This window comes from Indicator indicator, chromosome 28 (assembly GCF_027791375.1).
Source record: "Indicator indicator isolate 239-I01 chromosome 28, UM_Iind_1.1, whole genome shotgun sequence".
NCBI lineage: Eukaryota > Metazoa > Chordata > Aves > Piciformes > Indicatoridae > Indicator > Indicator indicator.
In genome coordinates, this window is record NC_072037.1 from 11456407 (window position 1) to 11471472 (window position 15066).

A 15066-nucleotide genomic window follows, 5' to 3' on the forward strand; every position below is an offset into this window, starting at 1 on the left:
GCTGGGCCACAGGCGCTTAGCAGCCGGCAGCGTCCTTTCCTTTCCCCTCCCTTTTTCCTTCTCCGTTCTTCAGCCGCCATGGGTCAGAACGACATCATGGGCACCGCTGAGGACTTCGCGGACCAGGTGGGTGCCTACTTGTTTTCTCCAGTCGGCCTTTGTGTGCTGGGCCGCTCCCTCGGGCAATGGGGCCGGCTCTGAGGGGCGGCTCGCTCCGCTGAGGGGGGGTGGGGGGTGCAGGCCGCCGCCGCCCTGGGGGCTGTGCTGAGGTAGGCCGGGATGGCGGCGGTACGGTGTAGGGTCCGCCTGTCTGTCCCTCTGGTGAGGCGCTGGGCTTTTGCGGTGCGAGGCTGGGGTCTGGTTTCCCGCCGGTGCAGGCCCAGTGGCCGGGGCCCCACGGGAGTGGTAGCCCCCTGCTATTATGAGATCTCTGTGGCTGCCCCTAGGACGAAGCAGCGCTCTCTTTGGGAGCTGGGCTTCTCCCGAGGAATCAGTAAGAGCAGGAGGTTGAGAATCCCTGGCCTCTTTGTAAGCAATATAAGGTGGCAAACAAGGTATAAAGGGGCGTGGGAAATCAGGGTAAGTGATGGTGACAGGAAAGCAGAAATCAACGTCTTGATTGCTATCTGAAAACCCAGATTGGAAGACGTTTGCCAGCAGCATAGTGCTGTGCCTTAGAACTGGGGCAAAATGAAAGCAACCAAACTGATATTGTTTGGTAACCCTTTTTGCTTTTATTTCAGTGGAGGCCCTTACAGATTTCACTGTTAAAAAACGAAGTTTGTGGTCTCTTATTAATACGGGGGGAGAGGTTTTTTGGAAAGTAAGTTGATCAGCTGGTGATGGTGTTGGAAAGCTCTTCACTGTCATGGTGATTCATCTAATTGATAATAAGAGGTAGAGTCTAATCATATTTAGCAAGCTTTCTGGAAAACCTGATTCAGCCTCATTCTACAACTCTGAGTATGGAGTTGTGTGTTGCATGATGTCACAGCTCTGAGGGGGCTGTGCTGCCTCTATGTAAAAGCAGAGGAACTGAGTTTCACTGGGAAAACCTGTTTTGCACTTTTTCCCCACCCCCAGATGGAGGGCTCCTGGGAGACAGAGCTTCTTACGGTGTGTGGAATATTCAATTTATGGAGTGTCTGGATCATCTTTATCATCCTTTCTTCACTTTGTCCTCTTACTCCTTTTAGAGGAGAAAGTCAGCTCACTGTAGTGTTCAAATGACTTGCTGAAATTTACAACACTTCTCCTGACCTTTTTATAACACCTTTCTATTTGTTCCTGTGTGACTATTTCTAGATGTTTTGAAGATCCCTTTTTTTCATACTACTGAAAGCTCTCTTGTCCAGCTGAAATGCACTTTTGCTTCCCCCCTAAGTGAGCTTTAAATGGCACAACTTTATTTAGGCTTGGCCACGTTCTGTTTAAAGATGAGTCTTCTCTTTAGCCACAGAATTTGGGGTCTTTGTGTGCACTTGCCCATCAGATTACAAAACTATTTTTACGGCTTTCCAAGTAACTAATTCCTTTGATAGCTCTGTCTCCAAGAAGCTGCCTCCTAGCCCCACTGGTTACTTTCAGTACTGTGTGTGCAGCTAAAACAGTCAGCAGTGTAGGAGTGAAGAGATTTGCTGAACAATAACCTTTGGTATATATTGCGAAGTTAACACTTGGCATTACAGAAACTGTTAGTTCATCGTGGGTTAGAAAAAAACCAAACAACCAACAACACTTGGAACGTTTGGAATGATGTTGAAACTGCCCTTGATGGAGGCAGGGGTGATGGAGCTGGACAGTGGTTGTTCTGGAGGTGTGTGCATGTCTCAGTGACAACTTTCTCCACATCCTGTATTAGTGCCCAAGACCTAAAGAGGTAAAAATCTTGTGAGGAGAATGTTACAGCAAAATTCCATGGCTGATCAGTCAGTACAGAATGTCTCTTACAAAAGCAAGAATCTTCTGTTCCTTAAATTCAAACATTAAAGCTTAATGGTTCTCAAATACTACCATTTCCATTTGAAATGGCAAATTATGCCTTGGATGGCCAAGCTGCTCTTCAGAAGTCTCTCCCCTGAAGCAATAACAAGTGGCTCTTGATCCAGAGGTGAACTGCTGCATGATCTCACAGGGCAGCTGAGCTTGCCTGACAGCTGGCTGCCACTGAAAGAGGTTGGCCTACTTCTTCCAAGGTGATGTTCCACTTCTCTCTCTTACCGGCACTCTTGTCACAGAGCTGAACAGTCAGGGTGGAAAAAAGTGAGTTGGTTTTTCTGTTGGCTGCAGTTATCTCATTGTTTGGGTCAAGTGAGCACCAGTGCTGGTGGTGGGGTCACTTGTGATGGGAAGAAGCTGTTCATTTAGTTTGGCTGTAGCTTAGGTTTGCAGCCTGCAGAGCATGGCTGGTGAGTGGTTCTGCTCTGTGCTGTTGGCAGTTTGCAAGAACTGCATCAGAGGAGACAGCTCCTCGGTGGGTGTTGGGGATGGTCCTGTTGATTTTTTTTTTTTTTTTTTTTTTTTTGGGTGGAGGGAGGGCTGGGGAGAAGGTGACTTGGTAGCTATTGGAGAGGGTGGGAAAAGCTGTTGCGAGTTCTTAAAATCTGGGTGGTGAGCAGTGCAAGAAATTGGGATCTGGGTTCAGAGTGAGCAGGGGTCTTGGTTCAGAGTGATGCCCAGCTACAAGCTTTACATGTTGGGTTGGTTTTAAGCCTCATAACACCAGCCTAATGTTGTTAATTAATTGACTTACTCATAAGGTAATCTCTTTTAAAGTGATTTTTGGTAAATTTATTAGGTGCTAAGAGCTTTCCTGCAGTCACCACATACTTGCACTGAAGATAGCTGTATCTGGGGCCTGTGCTGATTGTTTGGTGTTAGAGAACTCATTGTTTCTCCTCCCTAACCCACAGAAGAGGGAGCAGATGTCAAGCAACTTTTCTAGGGTATCTCTAAGAACATGGGTGCCTGGTGTCCCTGTCATTCTGAAACAAAACTATGGACAAGTATGACAAGAAATTCTTGAGTCACAGTGCTTCAGAGAAAGGACTTTAAGGGAGAACCAGAGCCTGGGGGTTTTATTTAATTTTCCAACATAAATGCTGATGCACATTGTTCATCTAACTCTAACATATCTGTATCCTATTTTGCAGCAAACAGGAGGGAGAAGAAAGCATCCAGTTGTTAATCTGAACTCCTTTTCTGTGGTTTAGATTAAAAACTTAATTTGGAAACTCTTGGTGATGTACTCATGACATGAAACCAAGAAAGGATCAGTGCACTGACAAATTTACCTGTTCTAGTTAGGCTGAGAGAGAATTGTTTCATGAGGAGAGCTAATAAAATGCAGTACACAATTAATAAATCACATTTTAGAGGTTTGATTAACAAACAGATATTTGGAAGAGGAAACTAGTATAAAAAGCACACCTGGGGGGAAGCATTTTCCCACAAAGTTGTCCTGCAATTAATAACCCGATTAAGATCACTGGAAACGTTCTAGTGGGTCAGAGATCTCTTCCTGCCTTAGAAGGAGGTGGGAAAGACCCTGTTTCTAATTTTCACAAATAACTTGTAGACATTGATTAACACAAATGGATGTTATTGTCCCTGTGATTATTAAGTGGGATCTCCTTAAGTGGATATATACAGGTGGTGAAAGGAAGAAGGATTTTTCCATCTGGCAGATGATTGAGCATCCTGTTCCAAGAGAGATCACTGTTGTCCTGGGCTGCTGGAGGTCTCTGCCCTCCCAGAACAAAGCAATCCCCTGGATATTTGGGATACACCTTTACCAGAAACTCCAGGTTGATGACACTATGCAGCCCACGAGAGGGCCTTCTGCATGGATTAGCAGATCTCTGTGATCACAGCTTCCCTGATCCAAGAACTCACACATGGGCAAGCACAGGAGAGGCTTCTCTGTTTGTTTGGGTAGAGTACACCTAGGAGACAGCTAAAATTGCCAACTCCTGGCTGTGTACGGGTCTTAAAAGCCCTGTAAATATGCCATGCTGTGGACACTTAACAGAATGGATGGGATCTGTAACAGATTTGAGGCTGTTGGAAGGGGGAGTATAGTTTAGGAAGCACGGTAAGGGCCAAATCAGAATCGCTTTATTACCTCTCCTTGGACAGACCTCTTTATGGGCTTGAATATTTCAATCCTCCTTTTCAAAACTGAGGCTTGAGCAGACATTTGGTTTTTTTTTTTTTTTTTTTGGGATCCCTGGATCCTCTTGTGCAAGATGCTTGTTAAACTAAGAGGAGCATTTAAATCTATCTTTGCTTTTCTAATCCTGTTAGAGGGGGAAGTGGCAATACGAAGCCTTTCTGCTGCCTATTAAGGGCTTGGCTGCCAATACAGAACCAGCTGTTCTTTAAAATAGTTTTACTTGAGTGATTTGTTGTCTCATCTCAAGATGTTTTGCCTCTTGCAAGGAAGCAGGATGTGCTGAGAAGAATTGATGCAAAGCCCATAGAAGAATAAGTCATCCAGTTCCTTGATGCCATGAGTTTAACACTGCCCCCTCCATCTCGACAGAAATTGTACTTAGTTGAGTGCCTCTTTCAAGTCCCATGTTGGGTTTATTAACTGCAGCTACTGCTGCTTTTATCTGTGTGAATCAAAGGAAGTAGGAAGTGGTCTCAGGGTGCAGCATTTGAACCACATGTTCTTAGTGATGTGTAGGGACAAAACCAGGATGTGTGGTGCTAGTAATTCAGTCCCACTTTAGGTGTCTCCTCTTTCTTACAAGTTACTCTGTCCTTAGTTCATTTCCTTGTGATTTATACCTGAATCCTCTAATTGTCAAATCACCTGATACGTGTTATGCTGCTCTTGTACTTCCCGTGCATTATTCATAGAATGGTTTGAGTAGGGAGGGACCCTAAAGATCATCCAGTTCCAACCCCCCTGCCATGGGCAGGGACACCTCCTACCAGCCCAGGTTGCTCAAGGCCTCATCCAACCTGGCCTTGAACACCTCCAGGGAAAGGGCAGCCACAACTTCCCTGGGCAACCTATTCTAGTGTCTCCCCATCTTCACTGAAAAGAATTTCTTCCTAATATCCAGTCTCCATCTTCCCTCCTCAAGCTTCAGTTCTTGTCCTTTTTCACTGGATCCCCATGGCTAGTTTGCTTTTGGCTCATATAATCTATTTCTGAAGCTTATTTACTTCATCCTTGCTGTGAACAAGGATGTGTGTGAGCTTGTGTGTAGCTCAGCAAATGTAGCCACAGGAGTTCTGGGTGACCAGAGATGATGTGTCTCAGAAGGTTGCTTAGCACTGCCACTGCCTCAGGCTCCAGTCCCTCTGACTTGTCTCAAGCTGATTGGATGTGCACACCCATGGTTAATGGGTAGTGTTCAGTTCCCTCTGTGCCACAGAAGCAGGTAAATGTTCAGTGCCTTCCTGGCTCTTTCACCTGGGTTGTTTGCTGGTGCAGGGTAGAGATCATCTCGTGTGACCCACATCAGAAGCAGCAGAGGTGAGGCCAAGAGGCAGATGATTCCCTCTCTAACATTTGTGGCTTTTTTCCAGCCTTTCCACAGCAGTGTTTTTGTTTTCTTATTTCTACAGATGTCCTCTTTCCCTTTCTTCCAACCCAAGCCCTGTCTGCTGTGTGTCTCAAGGCACTTTATAAACCACTTCAGCTTTTGTCCTGTTTCCACAACACCTTTATCCTTGGCAATCCTCAGTGGGTTAGCTAGACAGAGGGTGAAATCCAGGAGGGAAGAAAGCTGTAAAGCACGATGTGTCTCATTGAGTGACAAAGATCACCAATTGTCTTCTGACTCATTCATCCAACTGTTGACACGGTGTAAAACAGCCTGAAGTGCAGCCCTGAGTCAGAGTACAGCTGCCATTCAAACTGACTCGATTACCTGGAGTCCTGACCCTTAGACTCTGGATGCACAGAGTACAGCTTGGGGAGTTTGTTCCCATATTAACTGTTAATTAACTATTGAGCAGGCTTGTTGGATTTCCTTTGCCTGTGCTAATCTTCAGTTACACAGTCAGGAAGGCTTTGCATTTGCATAGGGTTTGGAACAGCCATTAGTATTTGTTAATTACTGGGGCAAGGATTTGTGGATGTGGCACTTCAGGGCATGGTGGTCTTAGGTTGGTGGTTGGACTCAATGATCTTAGATGTCTTCTCCAACCAGCACAATTCTATGATTCTGTGATAATAAATTTTCAGAGCTGGCTGTAGTCTCTTTTCTCTCTGCTCCTATATGCACTGAAATCATACACTGCTGCCAGAACAGGATTCTGCCCAGAGAGAAGCAAATAAGCTATGTTGTTTAACCTGAAGTCAATCTAAATGGTGAAGGTCTGTGTGCCTCTTCTGCCTATTTTTTATGACACAGTCCATAAAATCATAGAATGGTCTGGGTTGGAAGGGACCTCCAAAGGTCATCCAGTCCAACCCCTCTGCACTCAGCAGGGCCATCCTCCACTACATAAGGTTGCTCAGAGCCTTGTTGAGCCTGACCTTGAATATCCCCAGGAGTGGGGCCTCAACTACCTCCCTGGGCAAACCTGTTGCAGTGTTCCACCACTATCATGGAGCAGAACTTGTTCCTAAGACCCAGTCTGCTTCTCCTCAAATTTCAAACCGTCACCTCTCATCCTATCACTGCAGGCCTTTGGAAACAGTCCTTCTGCAGCCTTCTTGTAGGTCCCCTTCAGATACTGGAAAGGTGCTCTAAGGTCTCCCCAGAGTCTTCTCTTCTGCAGGCTGAACAACCCCAGCTCCTTGCATCACACTGAACTTTGTGTGGGATGATGGGGCCTGATAAATGGCTCCTCCTCTTAAGTCCTGCTGCAGGGATCACTGGAGTAAGGCAGTTCCACATGAATCCGAGACTGGCTTGGGTTGGAAGGGACTTAAAGATCATTTGCTTCTGACACCCTGTCATGGGCAGGGACATGTCCTGTTACATCAGGTTGCTCAAGGCCCTGTTAAGCCTGGCTCTCAACACTTGCAGAACTTCTCTGGAAGTTTCAACACTTGCAGAACTTCCAGTGCCTCACCACCCTTGTGGGGAAGAATTGCTTCGTAATGTCTTACCTAAATCCATCTTTTTGCAGCCTGAAGCCATTACCCCTCATCCTATCACTACCTGCCTTTGTAACAAAATCCCTCTCCAGCTCTCTTCTAGGCCTGTAACATGGACAAGTGTCAGCCTGCCCAAACAGCTCCTGCCACCAGAAAACCCTGGATAATACTCTAGTCTCTTTTGGATTAAGTTTGCATTTATTTCTTACTAGATTGCACTCACTCAAGCAGCAACATACCCTGACCCCAAACATGACCTTGTAGTGATCTGGCTGAGCTGAACCCAGGCATGAAATGGGTCCTGGCTTTCTGAGTGACTGCAAATCCTGATGGAAGGCTCCATGAAGTAATAACCTTCCCCACAGTAAAGCTCAGTAAGTTTTTCCTGGGCACCATCTCTCAGTCCTTGGAAGTTCTGATTTTATTCCTTCAGAATTAGGGTAATTGCAGAGCAAAGCAAGCAGTGAGCTTGAGGATGAGGGGGTCTGTGGAACCAAATACAGGACATTAACTGCACTGATTCAACAAGTGCACAGGCTTTGTACTGCTGCTTTTCAGATTGGTAGTGGGACCTAGCTGGGCAGAAAGCTCTTTAATTTGTCCAGAATCGCTCTCCTGTCAGCCTTACTCCGGTTTTGTTAGTGAGTGCCTGGGCCTGTGGGTGGGAGTAGGTTTGCCCTTTCAGCTCCTGGCTATCTGATAGCTGAGCTGTAACATGAAACCCTGAGATAGACAAACTGAACCCAAGGTCAGCCTTCACTAGTAAGAGCTCCATCAAAACACAGCTCTTGTGACATAGAAAGGGGCAAAGAAAAGGATCCTGCTTTTTAACAAGTCCTTGTCCAAAATGTTCTTTGGGTGAAGTGTGACAGCAGGTTTCCTCCATTACTCCAAAGTGTTCTCAAAGGAGTGGAGAACATTGCTTGGACTTAATGATCTCAAAGGTTTCTTCCAAACTCAGCAGTTCTGTGGTTCTAAGAAAGGCTTCTCAAACACAGGAACAGGCTCCCAGGGAGGTGGCTGACTCTCCATCCATAGTGGTGTTTTAAAAGAGGCAGAGATGTGGTGCTGAGAGACATGGTTTAGCAGCAGCCTTGGTAGAGTTAGAGAATACTTGGACTGGATGATCTGACAGGGCTTTTCCCACCCAAACATCTCTGTGATTCCACAAACTGCCTTAAATCCAAGTGCCAAATCTGTGTTTCTGGGCAGTGACGATGCTGTGTGCATGAGGACTGCTGGCCTCAGGGCCTGGAGTGCCTGGAGCTGTTCTGCACTGGGTGTCACCTTGCCTCCCTTCCCTGCAGTTCCTGCGGGTGACCAAGCAGTACCTGCCCCACGTGGCTCGGCTGTGCCTGATCAGCACCTTCCTGGAGGATGGCATCCGCATGTGGTTCCAGTGGAGCGAGCAGCGGGACTACATCGATGGCACCTGGAATTGTGGCTACTTCCTGGCCTCCATCTTTGTCTTCATCAACCTCTTTGGACAGCTCAGTAAGTGGCTCTAAGGCTGGTAAGGTGGCCATTGGAGTGCTGCAGTGTATCTGCCACCCTGGCTGGTGTGAGCACGGACTCCTCGCTGATTGCTTCATAGCCACTTACACTTCTCAGCACTGAGAAGAGGCTACAGGAAAGCTGGGAGGGACTTTTGACAAGGGCTTGTGGTGATGGCATGAGGGGCAGTGGCTTTGAGCTGGGAGAGTGGAGATTAGGAATAAATTCTTTCCAAGGAGGGTGGTGAGACACTGCTGCAGGTTTGCCCAGGGAGGTAGTTGAGGCCTCATCCCTGGAGATACTCAAGGTCAGGCTCAACAATGCTCTGAGCAACCTGATCTAGTGGAGAATGTCCCTGCTGACTGCAGAGGAGTTGGACTGGATGACCTTTGGAGCTCCCTTCCAACCCAAGCCACTCTATGGCTCTAAGCAGAGATTTGTAGGTGTATTAGGTGGACTCAGGATATTGGAAATGGAGAGCAGTAAAATTATTTTCTGTTTGCATTACATCAGCGATCTGCTCTTGGTTGCTCTGCCAATTTCTTGTCTTGTGCCTGGGTGTTTTTACTCCCCTATTTTTGTGTAGAGTCAACTTAGTGTAGTTACCACTCCTCATGTCAAAGGCTGTCAGTGTTTTGTGACAGAAGCCTTGAAACAAAGGCTTTCAAGGAAAAGGAGTGCAGTCTGTTTGCCCTAACAGCTATTTCACTTAAAAAAATAAAAACGAAAAACAAAAAAGGCAAATCCATAATAAGTTGAGTTTCTTTTTAACTTCTTTTAATGTTTTCACACAGCTGCTGCCCAGTGCTATGTGTTCTGGACTGCATTCAGCATGTGCTTCCCATTTGTGAAATGATGGTTCTGGAATGATAAAAGACCTTAAAATACACTAAAGCTTCTTGGTTCTCCAAGTGGACTGTGCCAATGTGCCATTAAAATGTCCTGCCGGATGTTCTCTGTGGCACAGCTGGGAGAAGTGGGAGTCTGCTCAGTTCAGAGTCTGCATTCCTGCAGCATCTTTTCCTGTGCAAGCCCGAGTGTAACCATGTTCAATTTCCCCAACTCAGGTGGCTGTATCCTGGTGCTGAGTAGGAACTTTGTGCAATATGCCTGCTTTGGACTGTTTGGAATTATAGCATTACAGGTAGGAGGCTTAAATCTTCAGCCCTTCTAAGCCATGCCTTGCAAATCTCCACTCTTAGCCCCAGCACTACCAACATTGAAACACAAACTCACAGCCCTGCAGTTTTTCTTCCACCCTGGCCTAGTGCCAGTCCTTGATGGCACTGAACTATTTTGCTGCTTCTGTTCTGATGTGCCCAACGGATCCTTGGCTGTAATTGCAATTAGTCAGCTGGAGACCTTGATTCAAGACTTGACCTTGACCAGTTTAGCAGAAGTAACTCAAATTTACCTGGATGTCAGTAATGTGCCAAACAGGGAACTTGTAGTTGCAAGCTGATAGGGCAGGGAGTGATGGTTTGAAGCTGGAAGAGGGGAGATTAGAGATAAGGAGGAGATTTTTTTTACTCTGAGGGTGGTGAGAGCCAGGCCCAGGTTACCCAGAGAGGTGGGAGATATCCCATCCCTGGAATCATTCCATGTCACATTGTCTGGGGCTCTGAGTAACCTGCTGACTGCAGTGGGGTTAGACTACATGACCTTTAAAGGTTCCTTCCCACCCAAACCATTGCAAGATTCAATGATTTTTTGGCCTTCAGCTCACACTTTTGTAAAGGATCCAAGCTAGTGGCATCCTTCCTGTTCCAAACCAGTGAAGTTTTGTGGTGGCTGAATCACAAATCAAATCCTGGCTCCTGTTCCCTGTTTTACACTGACTGCCTGGGCCACACTGATGTAAGCTACCTTGTACCCTTCAGTGTAACACACTGCCAGGCCTGTGCTATCCATAGGAGAAGCTCAGTGAGAGTGTAGCATAAATTCAGAACTCTGGTGTCCTGTCTGTGGTGTTTTAACCTGTTTTTTTCTTTCCCTAGACTATTGCATACAGCATTCTATGGGACCTGAAGTTCCTGATGAGGTATGTCATTAGCAAAATGGAGTGAAAGCTTGGCACTGCTGCTTGCTGACAGAGGAAATCATCTTTGCACCTAGAAAGATTTTACAAGTGATGCATTCACGCTAAACCCAAGAAATTACAGCCCTTAAAACCAGCAGAGTCTGTGTCAAAGGACAGGCAGCAGGCTCAGGAGTGGAGAAGGGAAAGGCTAATCCTCACCCACTGGGATCTAAGTGCTTTGCTTGCTCGCTGAGAGCTCACAAACTGTCCAGACTGAATCAGTGAGGTGCTGTTACTGCTGAAATGGCCAAAGCAGCAGCTGTGCTCATGCATGGCTGAAGCCATTTTCCAAGGAAACTACAGCATGTGGATAGTGGAGGGGCTTCTGGGCTTTTAAATCTCTTAAACCCCTTCTCTAAGTAGAAGACAGGGCCCTTAAACATGAGCTTTCTTGTCACCTCCTGAGTGATGGCTGGCTGCTAGCTCTGAGAGGAGGGCAGGGGGGCAGCACAGGAGCTCTGGGCTTACTACAAGCCTGTAAATGTGTAACTTTTTGCAGCAGCATTGCTGTTCTGTTTTCCCAGTGCAACCTCTGAACTACTTTTGGCATATGTGGCAAAACCTGAGGTACAGAATAACTTCAGCAGGACCAAATCTGAGCTGTAACAGATGCTGAGCACCTCTGGCTGAGCTCTGGGTGCTGGATTTCCCTGGCAGGCTCTAGGTGTCTGCACAGGCCTGTTGTGCAGAACTGTTGGACAGTGCTGCTGTTTCAGTTGGGAACTTTGATGCAGACACAAATCACAAGGGGCAAAGCAGGGCACTCCTCACTGGTGTCCAGTGTTGGAAAGGGGCTACAGGAGAGCTGGAGAGGGACTGTGCAGTAAGGCATGGAGTTACAGGGCAAGGGGCAATGGCTTCAAACTGGAAGAAGCTGGATTTGGATGTGACATTAGGAAGAAATTCTTCCCCATGAGGATGTTGAGGCACTGCAACAGGTTGCCCAGAGAGGTTGTGGAGCCTCCAAGCCTGTTCATAGCCAGGTTGGGTGAGGCCTTGAGCAACCTGGGCTAGTGGGAGGTGTCCCTACCCATGCAAGTGGGGTTGGGACTGGATGATCTTTAAAGTCCCTTCCAACTCATTCTGCAGTTCTCCTTGAGTTGAAATTGTCAGAGAAGACTTTCTAGATCAGTGCAAACTGTAGTAAACTGCCTTTTTTTTTTTCCCCTCATTTCTTTCTTTCTGTAGGAACCTTGCCCTAGGGGGAGGCTTGCTGCTGCTTCTGGCTGAGTCACGCTCAGAGGGGAAGAGCATGTTTGCTGGTGTCCCCACCATGAGGGAAAGCTCTCCAAAGCAGTACATGCAGCTGGGGGGCCGTGTCCTGCTGGTCCTCATGTTCATGACACTACTCCATTTTGATATGAACTTCTTTTCTGTAAGTATCTGTGAATGGAAGGATGAGTTAAGGAGCTAGGATATTGAACTGACTCCCAGACCACCTGCAGGACCTGCTCAGTGCTTGTTTAAATCTTTTTTTTTTTGTTTGTTTTTAGTAGAATTAATATTGAGATAAAGTTCCATGTCCCAGCATGTAAAGGGTGGCTACCAAGAGGATGGAGACTCCCTTTTTGCAAGGAGTCACATGGAGCAGACAAGGGGTGAAGGGGACAAGTTACTGCTGGGGAGATTCCCATTGGACTCCACAGGGAAATTGTTCCCCATGAGAACAGTTGGGCATTGGAATCATCTCCCAGGGGAAACAGTGGAGTGTCCTACATGGGAGTTTTAAGACTCAGCTTGCCAGGGTGCTGGGCCAGCTTATTTCAACTCTGCTGTCCCCTAGAAAGGTTGGAGCAGATGATCCTTGGGGTCCCTTCCAAGCTGGCATTCTGTGATTCGTGGATCATCTATGCCATGATAACCTGCTTGCTGAAGTGCCCCACACTCTGTCCTCTTTCTCTACCTATTTAAGCAGCAGAGGTAAGCTTGTGGGTTACTGTTTTTTTTTCTCTTGCAGATTCTGCAGAACATTGTGGGCACAGCCCTGATTATCTTGGTGGCAATTGGTTTCAAGACTAAGCTGGCTGCCTTGACTCTTGTCATCTGGCTCTTTGGCATCAACATCTACTTCAATGCTTTCTGGACCGTCCCAGCCTACAAGCCCATGCACGACTTCCTCAGATACGATTTCTTCCAGACCATGTCTGTCATTGGAGGGCTTCTCCTTGTGGTTGCACTGGGTCCTGGTGGAGTCTCCATGGATGAGAAGAAAAAAGAGTGGTAACAGGAATAGCAACACTTCTTGGGACATAACCTATTAAGTCCAGAACTGATTCTCTATGGATTCAACAAAAACTGCCAGCATTTTACACGTACATGTCCCCTTCCTATCAAAGGCACAGATGTTTTGAATTTGATTTCCAGTGGCACCAGTAACATGATAGTTAAAAATCCTCTTTCTTCAAGGAACGTTGCCTAGGCTTATTCTAACTTCCTAGATTTTGGAACTAACCCAAGGAACCTGCATTTTGCTGATTGCCTCAGTGAGCTGCAGTAGAACAGTTGCTGTCTTTTAAGGTCAGCAGTGTTTTAAATTGGAAATACTGTGAGCAGATACAGCTGCATCATTCAGTGTGCTGTTGGGTTCTAGATATAACTTAAAAAAAAAATACAACCCCTTTTGTCACCCTCATCCAAACTGCATAAGGAGCTCCATGGCTGGTTACAGCATTACTTAGCCAGGTGGAAAGCAGCATCACAAAAAATTAATCACTTATTTTGCTGCTCAGAGACCTGTAATTCTATTTTCTTTAAGAAGGGGATGCCTTTCCTGCCCCCAGTAGAAGGCAAAAAGAAAACCCTGACAGTAGTTGTACTTCCCTCTAGGTAAGAAAAGGGAGAGAGGGTTTTTGGCATGTCCCAGTTCTGCTCTTGAAGAGGGGAACAAAGGAGAGTTTGGGATTTCTAATCAGGAATCCTGTATGGCTAATGATGTTTCAAGAAACAAATGAGAGGAGATAGTCCTAAGGAGACAGAATGTTCAGTTCTGTCAGAATTCTGTGCCAAAAGAACTCTTTATTCAGCATTCTTTCCCCAATGTAGCCCCTCCTGAATTCCCAAGAGGGGAGCCAAGTTGTGCTGCAGGTTCCATAATAAAAGCTCCTTTCTGTTGTTAACCAGCTCTGTCCCCCCAATTCCTGTCTGAAATGCAGGTTATTGGTAAAAGTGTCTTCAGAATTACAGAAACTCCCACTTTTTCTCCCCCCAACTCAGTCCATGCTAGTCAGTCTTCTAATCTGTAGTCTTTGCTTCTTAGATTCACTTCTGTCAGCCTCTCAGCTGGCTGACCAGTGGGAGAACTGGGTGCTGAGCTCCTGAGCACAGCCCCTTCCCTCTGCCTTCTCAGACCAGCTGGAGGTGTGCAGGGAGGAAAGGTGGAGGTCAGCCCTGTGCTGCCCCTTCTCATCTCTGCAAGCAAATGATGGTGGCTGAGGAATGAAGAGCAAAGCCTGTGCAGTGAGTGAGCAGCCAGGGATGCAACTTGCCTATTCTAAGGAGCTCCTTCCTCAGCAGAGTGGTGAGGAGAGCTGAAGGCTCCTTTTTCATCTCTCAGTGCCATGACCTCTGTGCCATGACCATGCTTAGTGCTGCTCAGAGGAGGCATTTTGTCCTCTGCTAGTCACCCAGGTGAAGCCTCTTCCACTAGGTAATGAAAGAACTCTAGAAAGCATAAGCCCTGCCAACCTGCTAATGTTCCCTTGATTCCTTGCACTGTTGTCTTCTCCCTTGAGAAAGCTGCTCAACTCTTTGTCCAGGGAGTAACTCAGCTGAACAGCAGGAGCTGCTGACCAGGGTTTCCTGGACACCAGTCTGGCCAGTTCAGCTGACATGGTTGATTTTTAGGAGAGAAAACATGCTGCAAGAGCTGCTGAGAAATAGAAGAGCACTCTTGACCATGAAACCAGTTAAACCAGTGATTGCATGCTGGGAAGGGGCAGATGGCCTATGTTGTAGCAAGGTGTGCTGCTGCTGAAGGAAACCACTTGGTGTGTTGGGGGTAGGTGGAAGCCAGCATTGCAGGTCAGGTCACATAGAAAGTTTTGGGTTAAGTGGGCTTTGAAGGAGAAAGTTTCACCTGGTGTTCACTCTGCCTGTTTCTGTAGCAAAACTGATCCCTTCAGTAAGGGATATGCAGCACAAGGTGCTTCTGCTCAGTTTCACTGCAGCTTCCAGGCTACACCAAGGCAAAGCCATTCTCAGATCCCAGCTGCTGGTGGTGTTCATTATTTATAAATGGAATGATGGAAACAAGCCCTTAAGTTGATTTTTTTTTTCCTTTGACTTCTTTGTGTCCTAAGGAGCTGGATGCTGGACTAGCCTGAAAGTTTTTCAGTTTCCTCTGTGAAAATCAAGTCTCCTTTCCAACAAAAGAGCTCAGAAAAGGAACTGATCCTGTCCCTTGCATCAGCAATATTTGGGTGCTGAG

General features: G+C 46.7%; 1 protein-coding gene across 1 annotated transcript; it reads left to right on the forward strand.

Annotated features, from left to right (window-relative positions):
• Window positions 1–78: 78 nt before the first annotated feature.
• Window positions 79–13905, forward strand: SURF4 (surfeit 4). The gene is made up of 6 exons (XM_054393360.1): window positions 79–126; window positions 8374–8560; window positions 9628–9704; window positions 10558–10601; window positions 11829–12015; window positions 12598–13905. The coding sequence occupies exons 1-6, from the start codon at window positions 79–81 to the stop codon at window positions 12862–12864; spliced, it is 810 nt and encodes a 269-aa protein (XP_054249335.1). The 3' UTR covers window positions 12865–13905.
• The last annotated feature ends 1161 nt before the right edge of the window (window positions 13906–15066 follow it).